The 12,473-nt window shown below is 41.0% G+C and overlaps 1 protein-coding gene across 2 annotated transcripts in view; it reads right to left on the reverse strand.

Moving 5' to 3' along the window:
- Nucleotides 1-2,348: 2,348 nt before the first annotated feature.
- The window catches only part of LOC122659945 (protein YIP4b-like), a 41,674-nt gene continuing 31,549 nt past the window's right edge, over nucleotides 2,349-12,473 (reverse strand). For both annotated transcript variants that reach the window (XM_043855105.1, XM_043855104.1), the window contains exons 3-4: nucleotides 2,891-2,965; nucleotides 2,349-2,797 (exon numbers count right to left, since the gene is read on the reverse strand). In XM_043855105.1, the coding sequence (XP_043711040.1) occupies nucleotides 2,537-2,797; nucleotides 2,891-2,965 (336 nt within the window). In that variant the 3' untranslated portion in view covers nucleotides 2,349-2,536. The remainder of the gene's footprint in view (nucleotides 2,798-2,890; nucleotides 2,966-12,473) is intronic.

Consider the following 12,473-nt stretch of genomic DNA (forward strand, 5'->3'; position numbering starts at 1 on the left):
GTGTACCCTACCTGGGTAGAGTGTTCGATCAAGTACTCCAGGTGGATCCCACCCCCTTCTGTAAGAGACACTAGAAAACCGCACCGATCAAGAAATCGTTGACGATAACGATTCGTAGTATAGGGGGCCGAAGAAGTTAATTGATTTCAGCAATTTTGACTCAATGGATTGGAACAATAAAAGTTGACTCCTCGATTGATTGGTGTAATCAGAAATGGCTGCTGCTGATCCAATAAAATATGTGAGTTATGTTGAGGCCATCCATCCCGATCTGAAAGCTTTTGATAGTTCCATGGAACAACAGCTTTATTTATTTATCTTCGCTTGGAGCACATGTTGTGAATATAATTCGCTTATTTTTATCACCTGCCCGAGTGTCTCATTAGACTTTTGCAGAGTGTGGGTGGGTTTCACTTTCTTGGGTAAAAAACTCATGTGATTAGACAATTCTTTCCCTTAAAAAAAAAAAAAAAAAAAAAAAAAAAGGTGAGGGAGGGGGGGGGGGTGGGAATCGTTATCCCCTCTAATTACTTACATAGGAGCAGGAATGATAACCCTACCTCCTGCCCGAACACACTGCCTAAGATGGGGTAGGGTGATCATTTCAGCTTGTATGTGAGGAATCGGAGGGAATTGGAGCGGACAGCGAATTAGAGGTGATAATCGTTGAGGGGGGAGGGCGGAATTACACTCGCCTCCCCTAAAATGGAAAGATTCTATCAACCCTATACATATTAGCTATAGTATTAGAAATGCAATGAAAAAGACAATAATACCCTCATCTCTAACCTCATACCCTTCTTTTTTCTTTCTTCTTTCTTTTTCTTCCTCTTCTTCCTCTTCTTCCTCTTGCAACCCAACCCACCCCACCCCTCTACGCTTCTGAGTGACCAAACATCAGCGCCCTCACCACTGCTATCACCCTGACGTTAGAGCACCGTCGTCATAAAATGGAATGATTCTTCTTGGGTTGAAACTCACCAATGACCGAACCCATCTAACTACCGCAGCCACCAAATCCCCAACTTCTTCTCCTTCTTCACCGAATCATCTCCTCCATCTCTCATCTTCTCCGTTTTCTAATGTAAAAACACAACACAAACCTCCAAACTCCAGGGCTGCCGCCAACCAAACCCTCTTCTTCCCCTCTGCTTCTTTTCTTTTTCTTCTTCTTTAATACCCTAAACCTGTAAGACCATCTCCTTCTCCATACAAAATTGAAACCCAAGCCCTCATCTCCATCTCCAATCTTTTTCAACCCAGCAGAAATTCATATCTCCTCTTTTGATCTTTTTTTCATTTTTAAATTTCCTATACAATGCAACCCAGTCTCAAATCCCAAATCCATCAACCCCATTCTCTATTCTCCAACCTTTATTTATACTCACTGAAACAACCGCTCCTATTCCCATTTTCTCATTTTCTATTTTCCTCTCTTCCTCACCTGCAACCCATTTTCCTCCTCTAACACTAGCCGCCGCACCCTGCATCCTCAACGCGTCCCTCTTCTCCACCTCTACCCTATCTCTTTCTATTTTCCTCTCTCCCTCACCTGCAACCCCATTTCATCTACTCCCCCATATTTTTCTCCTCTATTTTCTTTCCCATCCTAGACTTAGTCGAAGAATAAAGTTGAAAATGAATCCCTCGTTGGGACCAAGATTGGTAGTTCAATTAGTGAATCAGATCCAGGGATCGATGTGATTCTCAGCAATGATATCATTCCCAATCACTTGTAATCGCTGCCTCAACCGTCGCCTCAACCTATAATCGTACCAAGCTCCTCTATATCATGATGTTCAGCAGTAGCTTCGTCAGCTTGACTGGCATCCAGTGAAATTTCCAGCAATTTTCCAGGTAAATCCAAGACAATCTTCGGCCGGCACATCTCAGCCTCAATCACATGGTTTCCGCGGAGAGGGTTTCAACGAAGTTCTTTGTTTTAGTTAGTTCTCTTATTATTAGGGAGGGAAATCTTAGACTATCACTATATAAGGGTATTTTTGGGTTTAAATGAATATATTACGGCTAATGTCATCACTTGACTGTTTTTTTACGAACTGGGTACGGTTAATAGAATCTTTCCATTTTAGGGGAACGGAGGGGAGTGTCATATTCATTATACAAGGGAGGGCACTCTTTTATGTGAAATATAGGGGAGGGACAGTAGTTTTCCCAAAAAAAAGAAGTTTAGTAAATGCAGCCATCCATCTCTCTCTCTCTCTCTGTGTCACACACACACACACACACATACATATATATTCCTTTGAGCCAATCAGCTTAAGAAGAAACAAAAACTTGATATCTCGACACTAAGGTGTCAAACCATAGAATACAAACTGAAAAACAAAAAAACAAACTTATACAACTATGTAAGTCGGACAAATTTAAATCTCCCAAAACCAAGTAGGATCAAAAATTGGAACAAAATCACTAAATCACATTAGATGCAAAATAACCATGTCAAATGCCAATCAATACCTGCATCTGAACCTCGATGGCTGAGATATGATCAGTACCCACCCTCTTTGATGCCTTAGTTGATGGCAATTATCAGAAAACCAACAGATATATACATAAGGAAGACCGGATAAAGAGCAAGGGCTTTTCTCCTGGGGTTGACAGCAGAACTCATAAATGGATACGCCGCCCAGGAGCTCCATGCCAATGTCACACAAACCACAACCACCTTTATTATCACATTGTCCTTCAACATACAGATCAGGGCTCCAACATCAAGAGGGAACAGGCAATAACCAAGAAGGCTTAGACTCTGAAAGAAGATGATGTGCCCACCCTGAAACAGACAATACAAAACATAAGAGATCCACACACACACACACACACACAACACATGCGTGCACGCACACACACACACACAGATGCTTACCAGGAGTAAAACATTCAGTGTCAGAATTATGGCGCCAGCAGCAAGAAGTGCAAAAGCAACTGCAAAAACCTCAGACTGCAAAGAGAACCGGAAAAGAGAAAAAACATAAGACAATGGATCATGAAAAACTTTTTTTTTTTTCACATAAAGTGAATTTCTTAGAGCAATATCATTCCCATCAATGAAAAGGGAAAAAATTTCTCATTTTCATTAACTTCTGGAAAACATATTCAGCAACTGGATAATTCCAGACAAAAAGTGACCTCATTTCCAGGGCTCATCCCATGCAGAGAATGATTGTCAGATTGACTATCTGCAAACAATCTTAATCTAACTTGAAGTACCTTTCTTTACCTAAACTTAACAAAAAGAAACAGCCAACTAATAAATGATAAGGCTCACATGGATTTAGCAAGAATATCCATATGATATGTTGAACTCAGGCAGTCACTTGGGAGGAGGGGTGAAACAGTCACATATCTTTCAAAATCTTTTTGCCGACTAAGGGGATTATCACACATTGAGCTAGCACACACATTCACATCCACATAATCACAAAGCACAAGGAGCAAACCACATGCAAACACATCCACAACACCAGAAATACATTGTTTGCCAATGTGGCTAGGTCCACGGTTCAAATGATTGTTTGGGCTACAACCCAAATCCAGTCATAGTACAATGCATAATACTATGTTAAGCGGCACCCAAAACAAGGAGCACCAACCCTGGATATATGTAGCACCCACTACAAAGGAGCACCTACCAAACTTTATGTGGCACCCACCACAAAGGAGCTACTACAACCCCTCTATCAAGCAACCACTTGATAACTTACAGTTACACAATAAATGGCATGCACAAATGCCTACAATATGCCAAATATATTGATTGTGGCATTTTGTCAAACACCTCGCCTACAGTTTAATACCCTTACAATAGAGAAAGCACAATTGAAAGGTTACAATGAGATGCTTCTCCTAGATTTCCTCCAATCATAATCTTCACCTCAATATCTTCTTCACAAACTCGTGGGTGCCTCTTATTCTTCTCTCTTCACAAACCCTTGATGATGTCTTGTAAAGCCTGAAGAATCCTTCTCAAGTGATGCACAATCAATGAGGGATCAAGAAACTCTTCTAGAGGGCTTCTTGACTTGGAGATTCTCCTTTTCTCCTCTCTTGAGTGGGAATGTCTCTCTTATCTCATATGGCCCAAAAGCCAACTTAAATAGTCAAGGATGACTTACATAATTTTGGTCAAGTGCAGCTGCATTTGACGTGCGATGTAACTTGCTCGACATTGAGTGTGCATCAATCGATACGGCTTCACTGCTGACAGTCCTCTTTAAGTGTCAAACAAAAACTATTGTGTATTGAGTTTGTCAGTCATGCATGTCGACATGAAACATACTTCAATCAACGTCGAGTGTGCATCAAGATCCATGCACTTGGCATCGACAAGTCATCATTCAACGCCATACAGAGTGCTTTCGATGTCAAATCTACGTAAGTACCGCACTTCATTTTGATGAAAAACTTGGCCTCTTCTTCACAACGAACCATGCTTCGACCTTGGCAATCCACCCATCACCTCGGGAATGTGTTGGCTGTGTTGACAACAATGACAATACCCACGGCCTCTTCGCACAATAATCTCCCCCTTTGGAATTGTTAACAACACACACTCCAAGCTCCAAAAGCATCACAACACACTTCTTTTATGAACACCTGCAACAATATACCACAGAACATCCATGTTCCCTACATAACCTCTCCCTCTCACTGCACATAACCTCTCCCCCTACATGAGGTATCTCCACCTTCATAAGGGCTCTCTCCCCCTTTTTCTTTGGGATCTCTCTCCTTTTTTGTGTCACTCTCCCCCTTTGACAACAAATCAAAAGGGTGCACTTCAACTGATTCCCTGTGAATCCATATTGGAGCAAAAGATACAATAATGACAACTGCTCCCCCGTTCAGTATGCACCTCTGCGCACTTCAATGCTTGGGAGAAGTATCCACACCCAAATTCTTCCGAAGGCAGTTACAGGCGTCTCCTCAGGTAATGGCTGGGTAGAGATATATATGTTGTCTGCTCTGCTGTGACCTTATCATTTCATACACTCCTATTGATTGCTTGAGACTTTTGTTGTAGTTGCCTCTTAAAAGTTCTCTTGCTTTGCCTGGCTTCATGATACTGCTTTCTTCTTGCCACTGCTCGTATGGAGGCACTCTTCTGCACTTTCTTGCAATGTGCCCATACCTATAACAGGCATAGAGCATTCAATAGAATGTCCCATCGGAAGTGAAACAGGATTTCTCCTTTGCATAGTTCCTTGGCCCAACATTATATTTGCAATCTGAGCTCCTATGACCATAACCACTACATGAAAAACAATAATCCCAAAAATAGGAATTGAACCTGGGTTGTGTTTCTACCATGTTGTTGGAGCCATGTACCTCCTTGGCCTTTGATAGATGACCTTGTTGTAGCTGTCATGGTTCAGCTTCCTTGTCTGCCTTGCCTTTCTCTTTGTCTCTACTGTTGCCTCTTCTCTTCTACTCTCACAAGACTCTCAACTGTACCTTTGCCCTTCTGCTTGGTCTTCAATGACTTATTTGCCTCACTTGAAGATACTTCCTCAACAAAGCCAAGTCCAGTCTTGATGTGAGTGGGTCTCTGACTCTTCAGAATCTCATCAAGCTCACATGTCCTTTCTTCAAGCTCATGATGATCACTCACCTCTTTGTGTAACTCTGTTACTTGGTTTTTCAGGATTGTGATCTCATCTTCAAGTCTGCAGCAGTTCTCAATCTTCAAGATAATTTGGGCTTCTAATGCTTCTATTATGGCCTTGTACTCTTTCACTTGCCCCTTCAGCTTCATGACAAGCTCAGTTGCATCCCTTAGATTTTTGAAGGTCTTCTTATGTCTTTCTCTCAGCACTTGGTTCATCTAAGGTGGCAATCAACTCTCCTTCAGGGTCAAACTCTGCTTCAATCTCCTCTTCATCTGTCGCTGAGCCAAACTTCTCTTCGTCAGATTTTTCTCCCTTTTTGCCTGTTCTCTTCAATGGCCATGAATAAGGACTCACATCATTTTCTGAGCCACTATGGGACCAATCATCTAATGAGTTGGCACATTTCTTGGAAATGAAGTTTTTCTTGTTCGACTTTCCATAATTCTTCTTTCACCTTCTTCTGTCACTTCTTTCCATAGTTGTCACGTCATCACGGCGATCCAAGTCGGTGAAGGGGTGTCTAATCGATTTATCAAGATATCGCCCACCATGGCATTGCCATGGCGATCATGTCGACCATGTTTTATTGTTTATTTTCTCTATTTTTAATGTCATTTAGTATGCTATAATATATACCCTATAATATAAAAAATCAGTGAATAAACCTAATAAACAGCCCATCCAATCAAAAAAATAAAAAAATTTACTGATGTGAATAACTGAATATGTGCTTGCTGCTGTTGGTGTTGCTTTACCAAACAAAAAAAAAAAAAAATTTGCTCTAAATGTGTCAATAACAAGAGAGTGGCAATTCTGTTTCTGTAAATATATCAAGTCTTAACTCTTAAGGGGAAGTGGCAGTGCTGAAATCAAAATATCAAATAGAATCTTCAATGGCTCAAGCTGGCAAGGTGGCAAGCTGCTACAAAGAACAAACAACTTACAACTTAAAGAAAATTCCCAGAAATTGCAGGATTTGCAGGTGGCGATAGAGAAGAAATCAGCTTTGTTTGCAAAACTCCAACTCAGAGATATTACGGCTTAAGATTCTCGGGTTCAGGTCGCCCAGTGCATGTGGCTTAAGGTTTAAGAAGGAATGATCGAGCATAGTTCACAACCGTGGGGAACTGTTGTGAACCAGAAGAGAGGATGGATAAAAGGAGAAACCAGAAAAAACCCCTCTGTCGAGTGTCGACTCTCTCTTGCTCTCTCTCTCTGTGTGTGTGTGTGTGCGTGAGTGAGTGAGAAGAAGAAGAAGAAGTTCAGTTTAGGATAGAGTTGCTTGCCGGAGGGCTGGGAGGAGAAGAATAAGAAGAACTGAAGAACTGAAGAAAAAGAACTACCAAATAAAAAATAAATAAACAATTACTTACCGGAGCGAACGAAGGAGGCCGCTGGACTGCTGGAGAGAACTGCCGGAGCTCGAAGAGGTGAAGAAGTAGCATCTCTTCCTTCTAACGACTCTCTCGGTCTCTCCTTCTCTATTGAGACTTGAGTCTTTTCGATTTCTAATTTTCTATTAGGGATTTAGGGTATAGGCATTATTAGTAAATTGTTTTTTTTTATTTTTTATTAATGTGTATTGCAGGTGTAACTTGAACCTCCAATACACATTAAGATAAAAGCATCATCTTTTAAAAGGTAAAAAATAATAATTATTATTAAAAACTAAAGTTTTTACACTTGATCAATAATATCGGCCGATATGGCCATATATCGTGGTATGGCGTCCATGTCGGTGCCATGGAGGCCATATCGGTTGATATGAATAACATATACCATATCGTTGGTCAATATGTACATTATTCTAGCAATATGATGCCATGGAAGCGCCATGGCGACGCCATGACAACTATGCTTCTTTCTTCGCCAAAGTTTTCTTCACTGTCAGTCTTCCCTTAGAATGAACATTTTGAGGCAAAGTGTCCAAGTCCTCCACAGTTGAAGCACTTATTTTTTGGACGAACAAAAATATATTAAAGGAACAAGTAGAATACAATGTAGCAGACAAACAGGCTAACCTCTGGGAAATATCCAAACTAAAACAAAACAACTAACAAAAGGATGATACATAAAAAATCCAGGGATGAGAGAAACTACTATAAAAAAGATGATACATCAAAAGATGGGGAAACAACTATCAAAAAGATGATACAACCAAAGGCAGGGGAGAAACAGCTAACAAAAGGATTATACATCAAAGAGCTAGGGTAGGGGGGGAATAGGGAGATCCCAAGATGAGGTAAGATGCCTGTTTCGTCGAGTATCAGGGCTCACAGTATGAATGGGAAGAAGCCTGTTTCTGATCTCAAAAGAAATAGCTTCCCATGTTTGCTCAATAGTATGCTTTGAGGACGTCCATCTTCTTCTTTTATTTCTTTCCAACCAAACATGATAAATCACAACGCCAGAGGCAAGCTTACCAATGGAGTCACAAGTTGTTTTGCCACTAAAATTTTTCAAGATCCACCTCCAGTCTCTAAAACGGACAGATAATTCTATGATAGTGCCAACACTTTCTAAGGATACCTTCCCAAACAGATCTAGAGAAGGAACAAGAAAAGAAGCAGTGCACCACATTTTCTTGAGAGTTCCAACAGAGACAAAATGGGGATAGACAGGTTTCTCTTGCGGAGGAAATCTTGGGTAGGAAGTGACAATGTCAAAGCTCTCCAAACAGTGATACTATAAAAAGGGAGTGCATTGGCTCCCGCCACTGCAGGGTCTGGGGAGGGTCGTAATGTACAAAGCCTTACCCCCACTTAATGGAGAGGCTGTTTCTGGACTCAAATCCCAACCACTAGGTTGCAATGGAGCAAACCTTACTGTTGCGCCAAGGTCCGCCCTCTCCAAATAGTGAAACTATGCCTAGGAATACTAGAGCCAAACCAAACCAACTTATACAAAGGGACTTCAGGAGCATGAGATCTAATCACATTCTAGGCAGAGGCAGAGGTAAATTTCATAAAGGAATTGGGAAGCCATTGGACTAAATCACAACTACCTCGAGGTCAAAACAAAAGAGAGAGATGAGACCAGACTTCAATAAGATTACTGGAAATGCTTGTACCAGGCCACCAAATACCATTTCTGATAATGAAGAAACCTTAGCCAGTTTGTCGGAGCTAGTATCATATCTAATATGATTACTATATCTGGAAACTGAAAACAAGAACTCCATTAGGATGCCAGTGATCAAGCCAAAGATAAGTATCACACCCATCATCAATGCTTGAACGAATGGCCTCACTGACAAGATATCTATATTTAAGAATCTTTCTCCAAGCCCAAGAAGAGTCCAAAGGGCAAGAGGCAGTCCAAATGGAGTGTGACTTAAGGGGGCACTTAAGTGTTAGCTTCCCTTTGAACTTTCCTTTTCCTCTTTGTAGACTTCTGATAAAGTTAGCTTCACATTCATTCTCTTACTGCCATCTTCTGATTCTTGGTGTGCCCTCTGACCCTTCTGAGCTTTGAAGGCAGCCTCTTTGACTGTGGGTTTGGATTTACCAATCCTCATCTTATATGTAGTCAAGATACCATGCATCTCATCCATGCTAAAAACATTTAGGTTCTTAGCCTCTTCAATGGCTGAGACTTTGTAGTCAAATCTGTCTCATAGTTATTAAGGCGTCACCAAGGCGTCCTAGCGGTTTTGAAGAGTCAAGGCGTTCGGGCGCCTTGGTGGAAAGGCGCTACTTCATTATTTTATTAATTTTTTTACATTTTATTCTTTATTCGATGTTCTTATTGGTTATGTGTATATGATTTTCTTACATTGCGATACACCGAATCATTTAAAAACAAAACAAAATTAAAATATGTAAAGTTTTATTCTATTTCTTATATTTTCATAGGCTTGTATACATTATTTCTGTATATTGTGTTACATGGAATCACCTAAGCCAAACAAAAACAAAAAAAAAAAACGAAAGTCCTCCTCACTCCTCACCGTCTCACCCATAACCAAAAGAGAAGAAAGAAAACCTCCGAAAGAGAAAAAGGAGAAAAAGGAGCAGCGGCGAGGGCGACTATCGCGACTCCCTCAGACCTCACTCCTCCCTCTCAGTCCCCATTTTCGACCGGCGTCCGGTGAGGCGACGACATCTCCAACCTTGTAAGTATTTTGCTTTTTTTTTTTTTTTCTTTTTTCCTTCAAAAATCTGAACCCCTTCTAACTTCTTCACTCTCCACTCTCCACCGACATCTCCATCTCCAGCCTCAACCTCCACCGGCATCCGGCGACATCTCCAGCCTTGAAGGCAAGTATTGTGCTTTATTTTTTTCTTTTCCCTTCTAAACCTCTATCTTCTAAAGTCTAAACCCTTTCTCTAACCATCTCCAGCCTCCACCCCCACCGGCGACATCTCCATTACCCTGTCAACAGTCTCCACCCCCACCGGCGACATCTCCAGCTTCCACAGGAAGTGTTGTGCTGTTTTTTTTTTCTTCTAAAGTCTAAACCCTTCTTCTAACCTTCTCTATGTTTCTTCCTTTTGCAGCGGTGACCTTTTACATCTTCCGGCACCGCTGTCTTCCTTTACTCCGGCATTCCGGCAGCATCTTCGGGCCAGCAGCAAGTGTCCTTTTTTTTCGGTTTCAGTTCTTCTCTTCTTCCGGCCAGCAGCACTTCTTCACTTCTTCAGGCCACTGGCCGGTGGCTTTGGCAGCGGCATTTTTTCCTTTTATTCTTTTAGCTTCTTCCTCTTCTTTGTTCCATGTCTGACCATCTTCTATTTTTTTTATTTTTCTTATTCTCTTATACCTTATTCTTCTGTGGCTGGCTTCAACAAGTGATGGCCGGTGGCTTTGGCTGCTGCCGGAGTGGCTGTTGCTGTAATTTCTGCAATTCAATGTAAATTGTGCATTCCTTAGTATAATTTATGAAATGCATGTGTTATTGTAAGTTATGCAATCTGTGGTTATGTAACTATTTATTCCGTGATTATGTGAGTTTATAATTCTAACATCATGTGAGTGAGTAATTATGTGATTCATTGATTTCGTAATTATGTGATTCACTGATTTTGTAATTCTATGATTATGCTATTTTGCAATTCCTTGATTATATACTTCAATTCTTTCATATTTATTTAGTATATAAGTAGAATTATATAAAAATTAATATGCTATTTGTGCCTAATAAAATGGTTATATAAAAAAAGAATACTAAAACGCCTTGTTCGCCAAGGCGACGCCTTACGGCCGCCCTATCGCCAAGGTGCTTAGGAAGGCCCTCAAACGCCATGGTCGCCTTGCCACCTTGATAACTTTGATCTGTCTGGTAGAGATCTATGGATATTTTTCATGATCATTGAATCTTTGATTTCTTCCCCTAGTCCTCTAATAGCATTTACAGTTTCATTGATCATTTGCATACCTTCAAGGCTTCAACATTCTCATCTTTAAACATCTTCAACCCTTCAAACAGTGTACAATATGTTTGTAGCTCAACTTCCTTGATCTTGGCATCGCCTTCATGAATGTTGCTCAATTTATCCCAAAACTCCTTGACAATTCTACAGCTCATGACTCTCACAAACTCACTGTCCATAAGAACACACATGATAGCATTTTTTGGCCCTTGAGTTGTTTAGAAAATATCTCTTCTTTGCAACATCAATGGGAGGGGTAGAAGGTTCCACATAAGCATGCACAATTGATTCCCACATGATTATACCCTAGAGCATTCATGAATGCCTACATTATAATCTTCCAAAAGGAGAATAAGATCCTTCACCTGAAGCCATCCAAGTTCACTGGGATCACCCTTAGCTGATTTAACCAATAAGGGACCTAGCTCTAGTATCAATTGTTGAAGTCAGGCAGTCACTAAAAGGGGTTAAATCAATGACACGGGTCTTTCTAAAACTTCTAACTGATTGGGGGATTCTCACACATTGAGCCGGCTCAAATTCACATCCACGTCACCAGACATACATGATTCACCGGTGTGGCTACATCCATGGTGCAAATGACTGTTTGGGCTGCAACCCAAATCCAGACATAGTACAATGCACAATATAACGTTTAGCAGCACCGACCGCAAGGAGCACCGAGCATCAACCCCCAAATTTATGTAGCACCCACCATAAAGGAGAACCTACCCCCAAATTTGCGTGGCACCCACCACAAAGGAGCTACAACCCCTCTATCAAGCACCCACTTGATAGCTTATAGTTATACAATCAAATGGCATGAACAAATGCCTATAATATGCATAATGTATTGACTACAGCATTTTGTCAAACACCTTACCTACAGTCTAATACCCTTACAATAGAGAAAGCATAAATTGAGAGGTTACCTACAATGAGATGCTTCTCTGTGCTTTCCTCCACTCATAATATCAACCTCAAAACCCTTGGAGCTTCAAATACCATTCTTGACAAGTAGAACTCTTCTTCTATCTTCTTCACAAACCCTAGGTTTGTGGGTTTGTGGGGTGGCTCTGCTTCTACTTCTCCCTTCATAAACCCTCGATGATGTCTTTCAAAGCTTGAAGAATCCTTCTCAACTAATGCACAATCAATGAGGGATCAAGGAACTCTTCTAGGGCTTTTTTGCTTTAAGCTTCTCCATTTCTCCTTCTCTTGAGTGGGAATCTCTCTCCTATCGCATATGGCCCAAAAGCCAACTTAAATAGCCAAGGATGACTTACATAATTTTGGTCATGTGAAGACGCGTTCGACGTGCGATGCAACTTGCTCAACATCAAGCGTATGTCGATCAACACAGCCTCACCATGGACAGTCCTCTTTTAAGTGTCGAACAAAAAATACTGAATGTCGAGTTTGACAATCATGCATGTCGACGCAAAACATACTCCTGTCGACATCGAGT

This window comes from Telopea speciosissima, chromosome 4, assembly GCF_018873765.1.
Source record: "Telopea speciosissima isolate NSW1024214 ecotype Mountain lineage chromosome 4, Tspe_v1, whole genome shotgun sequence".
Taxonomy (NCBI): domain Eukaryota; kingdom Viridiplantae; phylum Streptophyta; class Magnoliopsida; order Proteales; family Proteaceae; genus Telopea; species Telopea speciosissima.